We start from the raw sequence: 22209 nt of genomic DNA on the forward strand, positions 1-22209 counted from the left end.
CGCCAAGCTTGCTCCCTTGCAAAAAGTGCAAAATAAATTCCTGCGCATCGCATCAGGTTCCCCCTGGTACGTGCGTAATGTCGACCTACATAGAGATTTTGAACTGGAATCGATTCACGAGCACTGCAAACGCTTAGCGAAGCGCTACTTTGAGCGCGCAGGCTCGCACGCGAACCCCCTCGTCGCCGAGGCGTGTAATTACACGCCTCACGCGATTCGTAGACGCCCGCGTAGCGTCCTCTTAGACCCCGATGACGCCATTACCGTAGCAAACGGCCCGTAGGTAGGTAGGAAACACACTACACACGCACGACACACACACCGTCGTCGTCGGAATCGACGACGTAGTCTAGCTTATCTCACGGCCCGGCGGCGCCTCGGCGCCGTCGGGTCCAGCGGTTAGGGACCGTTAGCTCCCTTAGATTAGTCTAATTTTATCCCCCGGTCGCGGCTTCTGTGCCGCGGCCGGCTTTGCTTAGAATAGGGAAACTCCCAGTCCGCTCGACGACCGCAAGCCGAGGTTCGAGCCCCGCAGGGGGCGCCCTTGCGTCGTCGGCACTCCCCACAGGCAGCCACACAGTGCCTGCATATTTTCAGGGCCAGAGTACCCTCTGCCCTACCCCCCCCCGGTGTCGCTGTAAAGGCCAATAGGGCTAACAGCATTAAATTCAAGTCCGAAAAAAAAAAAAAAAAAATAAAGATATTTTCCAGGGGAACCTAGATGTTAGTTTTGAGCTGATCTTTAAGTGTAATTTTTTTTTGGGGGCAGATTTTTTTAGTTTTTACTGGATTTCTGGAGTGGGCACTACCCGGCACATCCACGTGAAAAATAAAAGTTTCAATTAAGTTGAAATTGAAACACATTTTTTAATAATTATTTTATTTAAAATACATTTAGTGGTACAATTAACTTATTCATATTAACATTAAGTCCAATAAAAAATATGTCTAACATTAATTTTTATTATAAGGAATTATAAAATTTAAATATAGAAATTAATAAAATCTATAGTAGTTTTAGGACCTACTGATGACGATATATATTATAAAAATTAATAATTAATTTAAGCCTCCTTTAAAAAACATCATTAAATTCTCCTATATTACTCGGAATGTTTAATCTCAAGACTACAGTATTGACCTATTGTCGATATTTTATTACATTATATTACTTAATTTATTCAATTACTTAATCAACATCTCATTAATTAAGAAAATAACTTGACATTTTGTATAGTACTCGTATATTTGTAAAAATATTATTTACGACGACAATTTACCTATATTTAATCTAATTCCATATCTTAGCTATTGTGTGCAATAAAATTTATTATTATTAATTTAAATACGATTGCATGAAGAAATCTTGATATAGCAGCACTAATAAATATGAACTGTAATCGTTTATATTAAAGTGCTTCTAAACAAATAAGAAAAAAGAAGAATCTAATTACCTATAAGAAAGTCAAATAAGTAAATAAAATTAAAACAAATTACCATATATTTTAATGCAAATATCGACAATATATTAAACTTAAGCTGTCTGTCCCTGGAAGGGCACATATACAATGGGTTGGTTCTTCTCCTTGTCCGGGTTAAGGGAGGTGTACGCGTTGATCATACGCTCCTGTATCTCCCAACGCCTACGCTCGCGCTCAGACTTCGCCTTGCGAATCGAACTGGCGAGCGAGAATGAGAATACGATGCCGATTACCTAGAATTTAAGAAAAAGATATGAAATCCGCTGTAACTATGACCACCGTGGCGTGGCTGCGAAAGAGATGGTTGAGGGTTTAGTTGCATTCCGTGGTGCTCCGTTCATTTTCTGATTTCATTTCATGTTCTGGTTAGATAAAGTAAAAATTTGGATTCTGGCAACAAGACAAGAACCAAGATTTTTCTATTTTTAAATAAAAATATGAAAAGTGGAAATATCAATAATTTAGTGATGTATAAAATAAACGAAGGAACTATTATAATAATTAATAAAAAGTTTATACCTGAATGAACGCTATGGTCATGGCCCCAGCGCCCAGTAGGCCCGCGCTCTGGTATATCAGGTAAGTGATTCTGGGGAGACAGCCGTTGGCGTACAGCTTCACACATTCATCTACTTCTACGTCGCCGATCACCTGAAAATATAGGAAAGAGAGATATTTTATTCATTTCATATATTCAAATTTTATAAATTCAGCTCGTCATGATGGTTAAAATGGTTGCTTTATTAATAAATATTTTATTACATACAATTGTATAAAAGTATATACAAAGACCTATGTTTATAAAATATTATATTACTATATTTATATAACTTAACCCTAAAATTTCACGAGAACACTATAATTATATTTTTAATGGTTTTCCTCATCAGCAATTCAGAGTAGTGACTCTAAATTGCCTCAATTATACCTACTCACATATAAAAGAAATATAATAAATAGTATTTCTATTATTGATAATACAATTGTATAAAAATAAGACTGGAATATAACCCTTTTTAGTTTTTTTTGACTTAATTCGAAAAATCTAGGCATATAAATGCATATAAATCGAAAACGTATTGTATTTATGATAAAATTTTATTCATAATATTTGTAAAAATATCAACAAACCTGATAGTGAGTTTGCGCGCAGCAAGAGAACGGTACGGTGATATTGGCAACGGAGATGCCGGTCTTGTCGGTGGGCACCTCCCCCCAGTCGAGGTAACTGTCGACGCCGCAGCAGTTCAACTGGAAAAATACAATTCACCCAATTGATAATTGATTCTATATCAATTATTAAAAACTTTTAAAAAAAAAATATGTTAAAAACTTTTTTTAAAAACTTTAAAAACTTTTTTCAAATATTAAATACTTTTTGCAATAAAATTACTGATTTACTTTTTAATTGAAATTTCTTGATTAACACTAACTACATCTATAGAATCCTATATTAGATGTTTTCTGTTACAGTGCCAAAAAATAATTTAAATATGTTAAAACAACATGTTTCGTAATATGTCCAGTTGTACATACTTTTTTATTTCTTTTTCATAGTATTACTATATATGGAATAAATACGAGTATGTTCTTAATTGTCAACTTAACTCCAAATCCGAATTCTTAAAATTTATTTTTACAATTATACCTTTCCATAATTATATTTATTTACTAATAATACTTACTCTGCTCTGGATGAAGTCGAAACCATCAGTCACTTCAGGGTTGCTGTAATAAGAGGGGAGAGTTTCACGTAACTTGGTATCAAGCATATCAGAGACTTGCGCACGAAGCGTGTAGGCGGCGATGGCGGCGGAGATTTCCAATACCAAAACCAAACTGAGGATTATGGCGAACTGAAAAATAATTTTAATAACGTATTAAATATAAGATATACGTACGTACCTAAGATATTTGTAGTCTTATATTTTTAAATTCAGATACAGATTTCTTTCTTTTTCTCTGATCTTTTTTTACCTTTTTAGAACAATTTAGGTACTTAAGGGTTAGGGTTTTAGGTTTTCTCTAAAAAGATCCCTAAGAATATTTATTTAATAAATTTTCATCTACAGTCATCGGATGTTACTTAAACCTTATTAACTACACTACATCGGCTCTACTTTAAGTAATATTCATTAATATATTTAAATTGGCGGGAAGCGGATGGGTCCGAAAAGCTGAGGATCGAGTGTCGTGGCGAGAATTGGAGAAGGCCTATGTCCAGCAGTGGACAAACGATGGCTGTTGATGATGATGATGATATTTAAATATGAAATATATACTTTTCATAAAAGAGCCAGTGAATAACAAAAATAAGAATAAACACAGCTAACATATTATGTAGGTACTAATACATTGATATATTTCATGCTTTTTGTTTTTATGGTGCAAAAATCACGAATCAGTGTTATCGGACGATAACAGCGGAAAGTGAAACTGATATGAAATACCTATGTACTTACTAAAATAAATTTTGTCGAATCACATAAATATAAAAAACAAATTCTAATATTTGACTGCAAAAATAATTTACATATAGAGTACCTACATAATGTAGGTACATCATAAATTATGTTGATATTAAAATTCTGTACTTTTCCATGTATTAAAAAGGGGATATTATATTTAATCTCCATTAACTAATTTTATATGACTTCTTTCAGCTTTTCGCTGAATCTCAGATAGAGCAGAATATGGAGAATGAAAATATTGTCAAAATACTCTGTCTTCTGTTGTTTCTCCACGTCACATGTTGAGTGGGCACACATCATCTTGCCAAGCGAAGAAATCAAAATAATTCACTTCTCACAGTTGGAATCAAACCTAAAACCATTGCGTTTATAATCAGACTTGAGATCCACTGCGCTAGCACGCGACGGCTCCTCTAAACATTAAGATTTAACATATAAGTACCTTATTAATTAAAATATAACAAACTCAACTCACAATGTTAACTAAGCAAGTGCTTTCTTTCAAAGCACCAATACATCCAAACAGCGATACAAACAGCATAATGACTCCAATGACGATGATGAAGGTGGCTGGTGAAAACAGCTGCGTGTCCAGGAAGAATGACACATCGTAGTAGATCGCGTATATTGTTGTACCCACTGAGATTATTAGGGCTGAGGTTAGCTGAAATATAGAAAAAAAGTATAAGTAATTTATATTTTTTTGTCCACGCGAGTAATTTTAATTTCGATGTTAATATAGACATATATCTCCTGGATAGAAAGGTTATCACATTCTGGTCTCTTCAAATTTGAGACATTGCGCATTGTGTGACGGAACCTAACGCCGTGCTGTATCTTACCAGAGCGGACATTGCCATAAGTAATTGCGTTTACAATCACACTGCCCCAACTCCAGCTGTATCACGACAGCATCATTGATGATTCAATTTTCATTAAGGTTAATCCACCATCATCAGATATCATAGAAAAACAATACATACTTAACATGGAATGCATAAATACATCTCTTAAATTTAACAAAATATTTTTTCATAAAATATTTATGACTCAAATTTTATCCCTTACCTAAGATAAGATGACACAAAAGTAAATTACATACATAAATTAAGTTCTAAATTGTTAAAAATTAATTTTAATAGTTTTTTATCGGTGTTCTTAATTGACATTAGGTATAATTAACAACGATCAAATTCAAACAATAGTGCTTATCAATTATATTATCTTTTGTTGTGAATCATAATAACTCTACATTACTAGAAAATAATTTAAAGAATATAATATACATATTAATTTAATATACATATAATTATTAAAGTATTTGTTTATGTTATCTAAGGAGTTCGAGCGTTTTATTCAAAAGGATTTGGGCATAAATCTGGCTACATCTGGTATTTCAATAAAATTGCACAAAAACATTTCGTTACCCACTATCCTATCAGAGAGACATTGGATATTAGGTGGCGATAATAAAAATAATTCATCCTCCATGGAAATTGAACCCACGTCAGCCACAAGTATTGAAAAGGATTTGGAAATGAAAATTAGTCACTACAGTACTGCAACCTATCCACTGCGTTTGTTTGTGACTACTTGTCCTTGCCTATCATTTTTAATGCCAGATATAAACAACTCTATACTTCAAATGAGTGTAAATATTTACACGAAATAAACACTGTTCTATTGAAGATTATACCTAAGAGCATTTAACTTACGTTAGGAAATAAGATATTAGGGTTATTTTTTATTATTTTAAAATTTTCATCTTTTGTTCAGGATAGTGTAATAAAAAATAGCAGTTAATACCTAAATATTTTGACTGAATGTCTGCTTTTTGTTTGAATTTATAGCTTATTTTATTAAAGCCTCTTAAATTTAATTGACGTATCTGCTGTATCTTATATATATAAAATCGAAGGGTCACTCACTCATCACGAAATCTCAGAAACTACAAGTGCTAGGAATCTCAAATTTTGCATAGGAGTTACTTATAGGACGTAGGTGCTCGCTAAGACGGGAATTTGCAATATTCGACTTCTAAGGGGTTGTTTTTGGGGTCGAAAGTTTGTATGAAACTTCGTTACTACAAATGCTAGGAGTCCCAAATTTTCCATAGACATCACTAAGACGTAGTGGAGACAGAAATTAATAATAACGTAGTTCACGCAGGCGAAGCCGCGGGCGGGCTGCTAGTTTTGTATAAAATAAATATTAGTATTCCAGAAATGGGGTATTCCAGAAATAACATTTGATGAGTCATTTCTTATGAATATTCTTTCTTATTCTTTCTAAAGAAAAAAAATATGTTTTCTTTAAGTTATATTGCCATTATTTTCTTTAATAAAAAAAATGTAAAGTAAGTCGACCTTGTTCAGTCACAAGGACAACAGCGGTTACGCGGTCGTACATTAGCTATTGATTTTCCACACCATTTCATGTTTACATACATACCTACTTTAAAATTTGTGGTTAATAATATTAAAATTATTTATGAAATATTAATATTTCATATATAATTAACATGTGATAAATAATTATCATTAAAATAGATTTTTTATTACAAATTTAGATGTATTATTCAATTATAGAATAAAATGTCCTTATAAACAAAAATATAATTATATTTTTAATATGTATGAACGCGTATCATTCACAAGCCATTACTATAAATGCAACTTGACATCGATAATATGAATAATAGTAGTTTCCTTAGTAGCGTAAATTATTATTTATGATGTTGATTTTAATATTTTGTAATTCTAATATTATAATTATTTTTTTTTAGGATAAGCGAAAGAGCCTAGTATTAGGAAACTCCGCTCCGCACTACTCCCCGAATTCTGTACGGCTTTGCGTGTTAAGTGGCGGAGCCCAAAGCCATTATGAAAAAATATATATATAATTCATATTCATATATATATAATTCACGGATGCAAGTACTAGGTATAGTCGAATTAGATTTATAAAGTTAAAACATTCAGTTTAGTTAATTTGTCAGTAAAATGAAATATTAACAGCTCCGTGTTTAGAAAACCAATTACTGCAATAAAAAATGGCTTTCATTTTATTACAAATTAGTAATATTTAGTGAAACAAAAGATAAATTGTAACAAATATTAAACTTCAAACAGCTACATGCACTTATTGAATTAACGATTGCGCACAGCGTATTAAATGTGTCGCAAAACGAAGGTATGTAAACTAATAACCAACACCAGATTATCTTGCAGGTCTCACAGACGCCAATTAGCATTTAACCGACATTAACTACTACATTACATACTTATAAATTCATAGGAATTAAGAATAATATAGATAAATTCTTCACTTTTGCTGACTGCAATCATTTAACGAGTGTTTATGGCCATAAAAACTATAATTATTATAATTTTCGGTAAATTATACAGTAGGTACCTACCATACAAAAAAATAAATAATGTAAGAAGGCTAATTAAATTCTTATTTTTAAAGACTTCACACATTATCATGAATTATCACAAGGCAATGTCATCATAGCCTGTTTTATAAGGCCAGTTTCATACGGGCGGAGACAGGAACATTTTATTGTTGCCTGTTAAAGTACTGCTGATAAGGCCCTTATGATTAAGTAAATAAAAACAATACAATAAGTCTAGATTTAAACATGTATAATTCTATATATACTTTAATACCTTATGACGTCACATACTAATCTATTTTTCCTATTACTCATTATCACTAGTGTTTGTATTTTAGCACAATTAATACAAGCAACAAAGTAAATACACCTAACAGCTATTCTTAGATGTAACTCTGAAAGACCTTCATACCAAAATAGAACACGTTTTATATTAAAACTGAAGATTTCTTTCTATATTTCATAATAAAATACAATTTTCTATACAAAACTAGGTTACTCTAATCTCTAGATATGCCACATCGAACACAGATAAGGCAATGAAAAGATCAAATGGAAAATAGAACGCAATACTGAAAACTCACCACAAAAATGGCCGTCACACACAACAACATATACTTTATGCACCTCATGCCGACTTCCAGATTGTTCTGCGCCATTGTTTTAACTATTTAAATATATAACACCTTTATTTCCTGGCAGGTTGTAGTGAACTGAAAAAAACGACACTTCAGTATCGTTATCAAGGCGATACGATAACGCGCGCGGCGGTGACTACACGAACGAGCTGAGTCGATTCTTTAACCAATTAGTGTATGTAAGCGATGGTAATGGTAAATGTACCACGTCAGGTTCGAGCGGCCTTGTGTTTATTGAATGACGTCACATAGTAATGCTACCCTCAAAAGAATAATTAATAATTTGCGTTTTGGGGTAGGTGAATGAGGTTTTATTTGTATTAGCTGATCCAAGATGGCGCTGGTGGTTTCTAATATCTTTTAGTAATTAGTAATATGTATTTTAGTTGTTTTCGCTTCGAATTATTGTATTTTTTATAATATTGTAAAATAAACTCCTTAGCTTTATAAGATATCATTATCTATAAGTAAGGGTAGTTATCAATTTCAATTCAATACAGGTATCTATCCACTTAATTAAGTATTTTGTCACTCTTATTATATATATACTTACTTCAAATTAAAACTAACAATTCCACTTAATTTTAATACGTTTTCACAAGGATGCTACACTTTTTTATTGACAATAATAATAAATCTTTATTTTTATAACTAGCTTATGTTTTTAATTAATTTAGCAATTAACAGTCGTCTGTAATAAAGAAATTTAAATAATTATAATTTTAAAACGTAACTAGAAAAACAGCTAAAGTGCGGTCACCGCGGTACACTGATACGTTACGTAGAAGCGAGCACTTCTAAGGTTTTACATTGCGATTGTAGGGTAATCCTTTAAAGTATGCAAATTATGCGATTTGCGAATGACTACCAAGTCTAGTAATAAATCATTTAATTTTAATCAAAACATATGGATATTGAATTAAAAAGGCATTTAAGTAAAAAAGTTAATTAGATAGTAGGTACTTATAAGTATGTATATCCTGGCTCGTGGTTGTGGTTTTGGGTTTGCTGGGAGCAAAACGGACGGGGGAATATTTTATTATCATTTCCCCAACACGCAGAGCCACTAAAGCGAAGGTCAGTGTCTTTAGCTTAACGCTAGGCTTTGAGGCCAGTTGTGGCGCAGAGGCACAAAGTGTGACTGTAAAATCAACTGGTTGTGGGTTCAATTCCCATTCAAGGAGATGAAATATTTATTTAAATATATATTTCCATTTCTTCACTCTGGTGACGAGGCAAAGCGTGGCGTTGTGTTCCGCCATTCAACACGCACGCCTTCAGAATGCAGCGAAATTGGGCAACGGAGTGTCTTAACACTAGATTTCCTCTGCCTACCTGTTCCTGTATCTACTGTGGATACAGCGTGAAGCTGATTTTTTTGTGAACAGGTTTATGAATAAATCTAAATATTTTTTCTTTGGTCATATAGCTGCTGTTCTCCAATCATTTCCATCAGCTCCTCCTTACCCTAGAATAATTAATAAGCAAAGAACAGTATAGTTGACAGGTCTTCGAGCATCGGCATTCGTGAGGGATGTGTTTACAAGCTTCCAGATGCGATGAGGCCCACAAGCGTAGCTTGGCGTAAGCTCGAGACATATATTGGAATATATACTACAATGGCACTGCTTAATAAATATAGTAACCGAAATATTTTTTAGTACAGTTTAATAAGTAGAAATAATAAAAAATAAAGATCACTTCTAGTATAATATATTTTTAATCGCGTAACATTGTTGAACGGTGAACAAAGTAAGTAATGACAACAGTTAACAATAACTTTTTTTAACAATAAAAATCATTTAATAGAAATAAAATGGCCATAATACAAAATATTTACGTTAAAAAATATGTATGGAATTAAAATTTAAAATATAAAATTACAACTAATTCAAATTATTATTATAATTGAATTATAATATAATAATTAATATTTATGAATAATAAAACAAAGTTGAGTCGATAATTATTATATAATTTAATCATTTGGCTTCATTTAAATTATTTTACCTACTTTATTGGTTTATTAAGAAAAAATAGAGGAAACAAAGAAATACTTGAGTCAAATTATTACTATAAGTATCAAATAAATAATAAATTACTATTTTAGGGGAACTCCCGCTCTTGTCTAGTGATGTTTGCTAACCAAATTGCGCCTGCAACAGCGAGTGCCTGGAACGATAACGCAGAAATTTTAAACATGAAAAATAATATGACACAGGTTACTTTAGTGTTTTTTCTTTATAAAATTTCTTTTCCCGAAGTTAAAAATAAAAATTATATCTAAACAAACTAAAGGAAAACTTATATTTTTTTTTTATGGAAAAAGGACAAGGCAAACGAGCGTTCGGGTCACCTGATGATGATCACCGCCGCCCACGACCCCGTGCAGCACCGGAGGAGCTACAGGTGCGTTGCCGGCCTTTGAGGTGGAGATAGACGCGCTTCTTGAAGGTACCCATATCGTACCGACCTGGAAACACTGCCGCGGGTAGGCCATTCCACAGTTCGGTGGCGCGTGGAAGGAAATTTCTACGAAACCGCACAGTAGTGGAGTGCCACGTATCCAGGTGGTGTGGATGGTATTTAAGTTTGTGACGTACTGTGCGGTTGGAATATTCGGCGGCAGGTAACAGGTCGAACAGTTCCTCAGAACACTCACCATGAAAAATGCGATAGAGAACGCACAGCGAGGAGACGTCTCTACGCAGACCCAAAGTGTCAAGCCTTTCACAGCACATTGGGTCCTTAATGATTCGAACGGCTCTACGTTGTATGCGATCAAAGCTGATACTGGGGTGCACCAGCCCAGAGATGAGAACAGTACTCCATATGAGGCCGAACCTGGGCCCTATATAGGGCTAATCGGTGTTTTGGCGTGAAGTACCGTCTCGCTCTATTGATGACCCCCAGTCTCTTAGAGGCCAACTTGGCCTTGCTTTCCAGATGATCGCGATACTGGCAGTCACTCGAAATATTAAGGCCCAATATACTGATACTGGGCGCGGCTGAAAGGGGAGTGTTCTGAAAGACTGGCGATACGATAAATGGGGTTTTTTTAGTGGTTAACGCGCAAACCTGTGTCTTCAGGGGGTTAAATTGGACCAGGTTCTTCTCACCCCATGAAGAGACATTCTCGAGGGATGCTTCAACAGAAGACACAAGTTTATTTCGGCACTGTTCAGCGTTTTCCCGAGAAAGACTTGCGCGTCCGGAGTAAACAGCGTCCACCGTGCTGTCATCTGCATAGCAATGAATGCTAGAATCTTCCAGCATGTCATTGATATGCAGAAGAAACAGCGTGGGGGACAGCACGCAGCCTTGGGGAACGCCAGCGTTCACGGGCATATGTTTGGAGCAAAAACCGTCGACAGCGACCTTGATGCTGCGCCCAGTGAGAAAGCTGGCGATCCACCTGCATAAGTTCTCGGGAAGCCCATAGAAGTTTAGCAAGGAGCGCCCCATGCCACACTCGATCAAAGGCCTTCGCCATGTCCAAACTAACTGCCAGGCCCTCTCCCTTGCTTTCAATAGCCGCAGCCCAACGGTGGGTAAGGTAAACCAGAAGAACACCGGTTGAGCGACCATGGCGGAAGCCATATTGACGGTCATTAATCAATCGGTGATCCTCTAGATAAACCAAGAGCTGGCTATTGATGATGCTCTCCATGACTTTTGAGAGTAGGGAGGTGATGGCAATAGGCCTGTAGTTAGATGGATCGGAACCATCGCCCTTCTTCGGGATCGGGTGGATAAGAGCGCTCTTCCATGAATCTGGGACTACGCCGACTGAGTAAGAGTGCCGAAACAAACGCGTTAGCACCGGTGTCAGCTCAGGAGCACAAGAACGAAGCACTAAGGGGGAGATGCCATCTGGCCCGCTCGACTTATGGATGTCCAAAGAGGACAGAGCTCGCCTTACAGCTTTTGGCTGAACTTAACTTCAGGCATTGAGCTCTGGGACCGCGAGATGGTCGGTGACGTTGATCCTTGGTCATCCAAAGTCGAGTTCGAGGCAAAGAGAGCGCCCAGGAGATCGGCTTTCTCTTTCGCCGTATGGACCAAGATGTCATTCCCCTTGCGTAAAGACGGAAGCGAAGGCTGGCTGAAGTTGCCGAGTGCCGCCTTTGAGAGCGCCCAAAACTGGTGAGTTCCGGACGGATAGCTCTCAAGCTTCTCGCCGATTTTGGCGATATGCTCGGACCTTGCTTTGGCAATTTGCCGCTTAAAGGACCTAGAGGCCCGGTTATACTCTCTTTTTGAGGCTTTCACCTTCGGATCCTTAGTAGCCAGTGCCTCGGCCCAGATTTGATTTGATCTGCCTCGCGTTTGCTAAGGGCAGCAAGTTTGCAAGACGTATCAAACCAAGGCTGTGACTTGCCACCGATGGGCACTACAGTGCTAGGAATATAAAGTTCCATGCCATGCAGAACCACGTCGGCAACATCAGCGGCACAGGTACTAGGATCATCAGAAGAGAAGCAAACCGGCCCCCAGGGATAAGATGAGTAAAATGTACGCATCTTACTCATCTGAATATCATTTATCATGTATATATCATTTATATACTGAAAAGAGAAGTAAAATAATATTTTTCATCTCCGTAAATATCAGAAATATATTGCGAGAGATATGAAATATGTTCTTTTTCTTATTTAAGACGATAAATATATATAATCGATGCTAAATGAGATTTATTTTCCGTTTCCTCAAAGAACCTTCATGATTTTTTAATTACTTTCTTAATGCCAGCAAAACACTAACCAATTATCTTTGTATTTGCTTAAGTTATTAGAAGTAGTTAATATAATTGTATTAAGTTTCATACTAATCCTACAATTTAATATTAGATATATTTTTTTTCTAAACAAACCTGCATCAAAACAAGAAATATTCCGGATATCCCTATAGCGCTGGCGTGATGTTCAACCCAAGTGCCAAAAGCTGCGGAACACCCACTGGCATAAGCCAAAGTTGTGTTGCAAGTGAATGTTGTGATGGCCCCATAGACTTGTTTACAGCAGCTTACGGGGACTCCCCGCGATTCGTTGGTATGGAGAGGCGTTAACCAATCACTTGAATTAATGACACCACAACAAGTGAACTGAAATTTTAAGTATATTTATAATTTCATATATTCATACAAAATATTATTTATATTTTATAATATATATTATTTATTTATTTAAAATATTATTTATATTTTCAAAATATTATTTATAAATATTATATATATTTACAAAATATTAAAAAAGAGCAGCTATTTATTTTATGTATTGTAATGCATTATTTCAAAAACATAGCATTCTGCATATCTTGTTGATATAAACTACTAGCGGCCCGCTCGCGGTTTGCGTGAACTATGTTATTATTAATTTCTGTCTCCATGACTACGTCCTAGTGACGTCTATGCAAAATTTGAGACTCCATTTGTAGTAACGAAGTTTCATACAAACTTTCGACCCCAAAAACAACCCTTTAGAAGTCGAATATTGCAAATTCCCGTCTTAGCGTCCTATAAGTAACTCCTGTGCAAAATTTGAGATTCCTAGACTTGTAGTTTCTGAGATTTCGTGATGAGTGAGTGACCTTTCGATTTTATATATATAGATAACTGTACCAAATTTCATACTCCTCCGTCCGCACAATATTTATAAAATGGGGATATCTACCTCTACTACATTTTTTTGCTTCACGTATTAATATATATTGTAAATAAACTTACGTCAGTTTGCACTTCGTCCCAAAGCTTGGTAACTTCGAAGCTTTTGTCAGGGCCGTACAGATCCATACTGCTTATAAGCTGTTTCTGTACTAATGCCACAGTGTTTCCCCGCAACACATAACCCGCAATACATGCTGATAATTGGAATATGAACATGAGGATCATAGAGCCTGCAAACTGGAAAAAAAATGTAAAAATACCTTAGTGGTTAGTATTTTGTTTTCATTTTCTTTTTACTTTTTTTTTAAAATCTAATTAACCTGGTGAAGATATAATCCATAAAAGAAGAATTTATAAGTAAATATATTGTGATTTATTTAAAATTTTCATGAGTAAATAAATTATTGTTTTTTAAAATCATTGTTTGTTTTGATTTTTTAATTATAAATCTAATATTTATCTACCTAGTTATGTCCCTAAATCTTACTGTAAAGTTGCATGTTAAAGAATTATGATATACTTATATTTTTAATTACATTAATAGAGAATACAAAAATATTTAGAACATACTTCCAAATTGGATTTGAACACCTATCATCGTGTTGACTATAAGCATCAAATGGCACGTTTAATAGAAACGTTGGAAAAAGAAAGAAAAGTTGAAAAAATTAGAACCATAAAGCGATCCCAATGTAAATATCATTCTGTTACGAAAATAGGCCGCCTGCGTCGCTCGAAACAATTAAAACTAAATACCAACTAAATTAAGACAAGCCAGCACCTGGGCCATATTTGAGGCTAATTTAGTCAACGTATATTAATTTAATTTATGAAATGTACATTAACTAAATTATTAGGTATAGCAAAGATTTTGTATTTTTTAAAAATATAAAAAAATATATATTTATTATTTAGTAATTTTCAAATGTTTTATGTTAATACGTTGTATTTTCTATAATGTAAAGTTGTTTACAGTAAGTTATATAATATTAAACTTTTTCACAACTTAAATACCTAACCAAACTTATGTCATTATCTATGCAAGAATACATTGTATAATCTGTGAACTTACCGCCATAATCATATAATAATTTTCCATATAAGCACCATAAAATCCAGCGAAGGAAATAAGGAAAATGATGATTCCGGTTGCGATACAAAACGCTGGTAGAGAAAAAAATCTTTCCGACAAGAACTCATGGTAGCCATTGTACGCGGACTGGACGGAGCTACCCACAGAGAGTATAATAATACCCGTTATCTAGAAAGAAACACTATATATTTTAAAAACACTATTTAAATTTATGAATTTCAACACTTTTGCACACTTGCACTTACCAAGAACAAAAAGTTTACTGTCACTAAAGTATATTTGACCGTAGTAAATATTTTAGCTAGCATTTTGGCGCAGTAGAAATAGCGCGGTCCACGTGACGAGTAAGAAGTAGTTTTCAATGTGATATTTTTATCACTATTATAATCTTGATAAGGAAAACAAGCGGATTTATCTCGCGCGATACTCTGCTGTAGTTTGGCTATCCGTCATTATTCTGAAATGTCGACCTTCAATACAAATTTCATGAATGTCGCGACGTTTTGGGAGTAGATCGAATTTTCATGTATCTGAAATATTGAAAGTATTTTTAAAAAATATAAATTTTCAATAAAATTATGTTTATCTTATATACATAATTCTAAATTTATAGTTAATTTCATTATATGTTGAACGAGGTATGAGACGGTTGCTTCGATCATGACCACTATGTCAATAACGGATCTTGCTATCAAACAGAAGTGAGAAAAGATTATGTTATTTCACAATAAAGTATAATGTAAACAGTGAAATCACAGAGAAGATACTACTTTTTATGTCAAGGTGAGAAAAAAGTACCTATGAGTGAATTTTATATGATAGGGATATAAATTTTATAGCACGTTAAAAGCCAACTGAAATGGTTTCTTCTTTATTTGAAATGAAAAGATCGTAAAATAATTATAAAAACATGATTAAAATTTAAAAAAAAACAATTTAAATCAAATAAATTATGTATTTTATTAATATGTATTAATATTTTCAATAATCTTCGTATACACAAGAATTACAATATTTATTTTCACAATATCAAAATAAGTATAACCTTTTGTTTTCATGCAGGCGTTCACTTTACGATAAGAACACTGTAATTATGTAAATGCGCAATACATTAAGTACTTCCATAGATATTAGCATCCTTATCGTCAAACGTTTCTTCGAGTCTCATACCTGCAATACGTAGGCAAAAGACAATTAAAATGTAACCAAATTATATTCTTTTTGCCCGACTGCGGCCAAGCCAAAAAGAATGGTTTCTTTGTAACTGTTAAACTAATGAACTGTTTTTGATAAATGATACGTCAATATTTTTATCTTATAAAAGTAAGAATTGGTATGAGTGAGTAAAAGCCTGTTTGCCGCTGCCATACACTTCAGAGAAAGCAGCCGGATAGCCGGAGGAACGATGTAAAAAATGAAACGCAATACAAAATTATAACTACCTATATAAAAACACCACGCTAAGCTAAACCGAGAATGACGTATAAATGTTGTTTATTTTTCCTGGTGTTCCACGGGGACCCAGCATAGGCGACATTTACTGAATAAAATTAAATATAAATTAATTACCCTGTAAGCGAACTAGATGGCGCTGTTCCAAAGCTGTTCGTTTCTGAATCACACTATCGACTGTATTTACTAGATGCGTAAGTAACAAAAAATCGAAAATTTGGTTTATCTCTGGTTTCCCTTCAAAACGCATAAATCTTTCGCCTTTTACTAAAGATTTCCGTGGAGGGGAACACTCAAATGAGTCTTTCATATTTTTGAATATCTTGCTTCATAGCAAGATTATATTATATACTAGCGACAGTAGCGACCCCCTTGCGGCTTCGCCCGCTTTTACTACTGGGTTATTCATATAATGTATGTTTGCAAAGCACTTAAGATAATGTGAGAATAAAAAAGTAAAAAAAAAATTTTAAGTTAAACGGTTTTATATTGCAGATAAATGTACTAAAAAATAAAAAATAATTTCATGGAAATTATGATTACTAAAATAAAATCGTGGGGACACTTTCTACTTACCATTAGGTGGGTGAAGTCTCATGCCATGTCTTTCGATTGTAGATATTGGACGTGCCCCACGATTTTATTTTAGTAATCATAATTTCCATGAAATTATTTTTTATTTTTTAGTACATTTATCTGCAATATAAAACCGTTTAACTTAAAATTTTTTTTTTACTTTTTTATTTTTAAGTTTTTAGTTTTTATTTCTCCTACTATTCAATTCGTTGAGTGCCTCATTATTGCAAGGTTAATGGAGAATGTTACGATCGACCCCCCAGAAGTCCAATAGAGGAGCAAGGCTATGTACAACAAGATGTGCCTGAATCTTGAGGGGAAAACGCTAACGACATATCATTTTTATCCACCTAGTGCCATACAGTTCTCGGCGCGCTTTTACCTTTTACCTTGGGTGGTGTACCCCTAGCGACGTCTCATTTTTAGGCACCCTATAGCCACACAGTCCCCGACAGGATACCAGATCTTGACTTAGGTGGGAGATTCATATTGTAATTGTGTATAGTATACTGTATTATACTTACCAAGCCCTTTATTTTGATACCCATATTGATGGGATTGAAAACTACATTATCCGCCATTTTGTAGCAGTGGCCATCTTTGATTTTGATTTGGTATAGTGCCCTGAATTCTACTTGACAAGCCCTTTCATTTGATACCCATATTGATGGGATCGAAAAAAACTAACTTGTCCGCCATCTTGTAGCGGCGGCCATCTTGGATTTTGATTTTGTGTAGTCCACTGAATTCTACTTGACAAGCCCTTTCATTTGATACCCGTATTGATAGGATAAATGCGTCAGGAAAAAGACCCTCGGCACCCACTCTTTGGCTACACCGCACCTCGTGCCCGCTTGAAAAGTCGCCACAGTTTTATTCAAGCTACCAAAGCTCTAGATTGCATTCCGAGTCGCGCTAGGATACGGTTATGGCAGACAATCTACTCGCCACCTTCAGGCTTTGTTCCCCCCAAAGAGTGCCTACCCGCAGGTTACAACTTGCAGTGGCCAACATGGAAGTCACTTAATCGTTTACGGAGCCAGGTTGGCCGATGCAAAGAGCTTCTCGTGAGATGGGGGTACGAACTGAGGGATGGGTCACCCTGTGACTGTGGCGCCGATCCACAAACGATGGCACACTTACTCTCCTGCCCGAAATGTCCATTCACCTGCTCACATGACGATCTGATGGAAGCAACAGATGCCGCAGTCGACGTGGCTAAATACTGGCAAAATGTGATATGAATTCTCCATTCATTGACACGAAGAAGAAGATTGATAGGATTGAAAAAAACTAACTTGTCCGCCATCTTGTAGTGTTGGCCATCTTGGATTTTGATTTTGTATAGTCCACTGAATTCTACTTGACAAGCCCTTTCATTTGATACCCATATTGATGGGATTGAAAAAAACTAAGTTGTCCGCCATCTTGTAGCGGCGGCCATCTTGGATTCACAATAATATTGAATATGGATAATTGTATTGTCACCAGAATCAAAGGCGTATACCAAATTTCAGATCAATCGGTTAACGGGAAGAGGGTTAAATTTCAATTACTAAATTTGACCCAAACAAACAAACGGGGTGAGCTAAATAAAACCGTTTAATTAAATAAACCCTAATGCAACCCGCATTTTCGTAGTTTCAATAAGGATTTTCAGCAAGGATTTTTTAGTAGGTACCGTAATTTTAAATCTGTGCTACTAATCTTTTCGAGTACTTATTAAAATATATTTAAATGACTATTTTTAGATAGTTAACTGACTATTTTTAAACGGAAGAAATTATAAACAAAAACCTACCTACTAATAACTACTACAAAAATATGAAACCAAATATATCGCGCTGAAATAATACATTCAACTCGAACTATCCAATACGTGCAAACGCATCTAAATCTTCGTTGCTATAAAGGCAGGCTTATTTTCGAGCTTGTGGTTAATGCTGAAGACAGTATTCTGTCCCTGATAAAAAGAAAGCACTACGTGGCTGCCTGTGAGGAAAATTAAATAGAATGCGTCGGCCGGGAATCGAACCCGGGCCGCCCGCGTGGCAGACGAGGATTCTACCACTGAACCACCGATGCATGTAAGGCAGGCGGGCGCGGCGGACGCATGGCGAGTGGCGAGCCATTTCGCAGCAAGGATTTTTTGATATTGTAACAACTTCTAAAGTACTTATTAAAATGAAAAACAGTAAAAGACAGTTTTGGTCTACATTAAATGGCCAACGTAACTAATATACTTATTTATATGCTGAGAGTAAGGGATAAGTAAAACTTGAGTAACATACAGCTGATGTGTCAACGGCGGGATGTGTCAACAATTAAATGCGTTTTTCTGTAAAACTATTCGCAATTTCGAAATAGTGTAAAAAGCCCATTTTATCTTCGTTTAACGTAGAAAATTAATAAAGTATTTTAAAGCATAAGGATTAATACCATTATGGAAAAATATGACTCACAATAAAAAATATATTGAAATTATTATTTTTAGACAGAAATATGATCACTACACGTTATTCTTAAAAAATACGAATATGCCGTCGCGGACTTTTTTGTAGATCTTTTTAAGAGGAACAATACTCCAGTACATATTTTTCATGTAGTACTTACCATTAAAGCAGCGCATGCGCGAAAGTATCTCAACGGTTGGGACTTTATACACATTTATCGTATTTATGTTAATTTACATAAGAATGTACAAATAATAAACTATATATAAACCTTCTACGAAAAATACTCGACCTAATGGTAAAAACCGCATCAAAATCCGTTGGGTGGTTTAGAAGAAGAAGAGTTAGAAAGTTCAGACAGACACGAAAAGCGACTTTGTTTTATTAGATATAGGATAGGATAGGAAGGATTAAACAACCGACTCTTAAAATTCATTCATTCTTCTGATTTTCTGTTCTCGTAAACACTACATATAAGTATTATTGATAATGGTTATGTTTATGTGTAAGTACACATTAGGTATATCGAAATAAACACAAATTTATGATTTAATGACATTAAATAAATAAAAAACGTGTACTATTCTGAGGGGTAGATATTTAATTAAAAATCAAATAACACAAAAAACAATACGACACACATATCATACTTTGTCACAAAAGAAATAATTTCTTAAATAAATTAATAAAACACAATTAAACAAAATGAGAAATAAATTTTATAATCTATGACTCTAATTCAACTTCTTCAAATCTTGATCTATACGCTAACCACGCTGCTCCTGCGGTCAGTATAATCTGGAACAGATAATAAAAATACATTACGACAAAATAAAAAAAATATTAATCGTATCGCTTAACCAATATTTTCAATTCAAATAAAATAATAAAACAGCCAATATTAGTTGACACAGTTGCAATATATCTGCCTGAGAGCAATATTAATTAATTCATTTACCACTTACTGAAATACATACTAAAAATAATAAAAACGTACAAATTGTTAACAGAATATAATAAATGAAATTTCATAGGGTACATAAACAGTAGTTTTAGTTATTTAAAACAGACTTAAAAATGGTTTTGGGTGTGATTTCTTCTGAATCCTAAAATAGATTTAGTATTACTGTAAATAAAGGTAGATATAATATATTTTTTTAAAACTAAATTCACCTGTAAACTAGTCACAAAAGCTCCAATGACACCCAAAGCAAAGGCATTATATCCCAACCACTGGCCCAGTTCGTTTGCGCAACCAGCGGTATGCGCGTTGGCGAGTGTACACTGAAAGGGGGATATAGTGCCGTAGTCGATGTGACAACAGCTCACTGGTATCCTGTTTGAGGTCCAGTCGTTGCGGCCGGCGACTCCGCAGCATTGGAACTGTGGAATAAATTTTAGATATCAGTATAATATAGTTAAAGGAATAATAATTATATGAACGAGAACATATTAATTTTTCATATGTGACGCCATGTGATGAATATGACCTCAAAGCCACTTGCTCGGGGAAATATTTATATTTTCAATGTTTGTACATGGTAAACAGAAGGAACCTGGGAACCTAATCAAATCATCAAATAACCTAATCGAACCCACAATCTGCTGCGTTTTGAAAATTTTCATTGTATCGTTTAAAAATAAGAAAGAAATGTACAGAGTTTAACGCGATCGACAAAGGTTCAACTACGGGTACTGGACCTATCCATTTCACATGTTCAGTGATTTTCAGTGGCAGATATTTGAAAGTTTGTAATTTTTTTGGAAAATTCGGATTTTTGGAAAATACACCCACCACCCGTACATAATAACCGACTGTCATTTTACATCATATAATATCTTAAAATCATCGGTTTATAAATCTTGGAAATAACATCATTAACATAAAAGGTTTAATGAAAAATATAAAAAGTAAAATAACTTACTCCCCTTTGTAATTCATCCCAAACAACAGCCACTTCCATTCTTGTTTCATACAACTGTAGACTCTGGGACATCGGACTTCTTATCTCAGTCACAGCATCATTTTGTAGTGAAAATCCCATTATTGTTATTGCAATTTCAAATATCAGAGTGACGAGCAGGAGAGCTACATACTGTAAAAAGTAAACAATGACGTATATTTAAAAGTATTGTTACCATCATATTATCAACGCCTGCCAAAATAAAATAGCTATCTTAGATAAATTTAATAATCTCTGTATCTTAAATTTATAGCTTAATTTATTTTCTGTTGACTATTTGTCTATGTTCGTAAAATCTAAATACAATTTAGAAAATAATTAAAATATGACAACATAGATAATGAACATAGATGGGAATTTGAAAAACACAAAGATTGCTTATGTATTGGTAAATAGTGTAAAGCTTACCCCGGCTATAAAATAAAACTGTTCCGATATCGCACCATAGAATCCAAGAACTGCGGCGAATAAGATGATCACACCAGTGGCGATTATAAAACTTGGCAGAGTGAAAAATCTAGCCGTCAGTAAAGTATTGTACTCGTTATAGAGCACCAACACCACTATGCCAGCTATCAAAAGCGTTAATCCGGTTAACTAGAAAATAATGAATTCTGTTATAAATAAAGAAAAAAAATTTTTTTTAGAAAAGTGAACTCGCAACTCTTACCAGAAATATACCATTTAAAGCTGCTAATGAATATTTAACTGATTTAAAAAACTTTGGAACTTTCATTTTATAGAATGAACAAATGCTTCTACAAATTTTTTTAGCTCCGTAGTTTACGAAACGTGATAACGTAACTGAAACCGTAAGATGGTTTATCAATCTCGTAACTGCCCAATATCTTAGTTATCTTGACATGCTCTTCTAATCTTTATCTAGGTTGTTTATAATATTTTTAGAATATTATTTCATGAATAATTGTGCCATTTCGCATATTGCATATTATGTATCATCTATATGATTATATATATATTTAATATACACATGTATACATATATTAATCAAATACATA

The 22209-nt window shown here is 34.3% G+C and overlaps 3 protein-coding genes and 1 non-coding gene across 7 annotated transcripts; 1 reads left to right on the forward strand and 3 right to left on the reverse strand.

Moving 5' to 3' along the window:
- Positions 1-1483: 1483 nt before the first annotated feature.
- Positions 1484-8758, reverse strand: LOC146527872 (CD63 antigen-like). Of its 3 annotated transcripts, none has more exons than XM_085204302.1 (7): positions 8541-8758; positions 7934-8062; positions 4428-4616; positions 3167-3337; positions 2613-2732; positions 2001-2132; positions 1484-1714 (listed from the first exon to the last, which is right to left on the reverse strand). In XM_085204302.1, the coding sequence occupies exons 2-7, from the start codon at positions 8006-8008 to the stop codon at positions 1535-1537; spliced, it is 867 nt and encodes a 288-aa protein (XP_085060428.1). In that variant the 5' UTR covers positions 8009-8062; positions 8541-8758; the 3' UTR covers positions 1484-1534. The 3 variants fall into 3 exon arrangements, with proteins under 3 accessions (XP_085060428.1, XP_085060429.1, XP_085060427.1); XM_085204303.1 differs by having other exon boundaries at positions 8537-8737; XM_085204301.1 differs by lacking the exon at positions 8541-8758 and having other exon boundaries at positions 7934-8150.
- A 1183-nt stretch (positions 8759-9941) lies between these two features.
- Positions 9942-16206, reverse strand: LOC146527873 (tetraspanin-4-like). 2 transcript variants are annotated; one of them, XM_085204304.1, is made up of 7 exons: positions 16188-16206; positions 15791-15915; positions 14991-15275; positions 14725-14913; positions 13713-13889; positions 12861-13091; positions 9942-10159 (listed from the first exon to the last, which is right to left on the reverse strand). In XM_085204304.1, the coding sequence occupies exons 3-7, from the start codon at positions 15051-15053 to the stop codon at positions 10094-10096; spliced, it is 726 nt and encodes a 241-aa protein (XP_085060430.1). In that variant the 5' UTR covers positions 15054-15275; positions 15791-15915; positions 16188-16206; the 3' UTR covers positions 9942-10093. The 2 variants fall into 2 exon arrangements, with proteins under 2 accessions (XP_085060430.1, XP_085060431.1); XM_085204305.1 differs by lacking the exon at positions 16188-16206 and having other exon boundaries at positions 15791-15933.
- A 214-nt stretch (positions 16207-16420) lies between these two features.
- On the forward strand, positions 16421-16538 carry LOC146527874 (U5 spliceosomal RNA). Its single transcript, XR_014879210.1, has one exon. It is a non-coding gene; the product is annotated as a U5 spliceosomal RNA (small nuclear RNA).
- Positions 16539-19809: 3271 nt separating this feature from the next.
- LOC146527875 (leukocyte surface antigen CD53-like) lies at positions 19810-22018 on the reverse strand. Its single transcript, XM_085205185.1, has 5 exons — positions 21861-22018; positions 21599-21787; positions 21152-21322; positions 20400-20609; positions 19810-20024 (listed from the first exon to the last, which is right to left on the reverse strand). Exons 1-5 carry the CDS (start codon positions 21924-21926, stop codon positions 19953-19955), a joined length of 708 nt encoding a protein of 235 aa, XP_085061311.1. The 5' UTR covers positions 21927-22018; the 3' UTR covers positions 19810-19952.
- Positions 22019-22209: the final 191 nt, after the last annotated feature.

Source organism: Heliconius melpomene, chromosome 20 (genome assembly GCF_056956725.1).
Source record: "Heliconius melpomene rosina isolate 202511_hmr_F chromosome 20, ASM5695672v1, whole genome shotgun sequence".
Lineage (NCBI taxonomy): Eukaryota > Metazoa > Arthropoda > Insecta > Lepidoptera > Nymphalidae > Heliconius > Heliconius melpomene.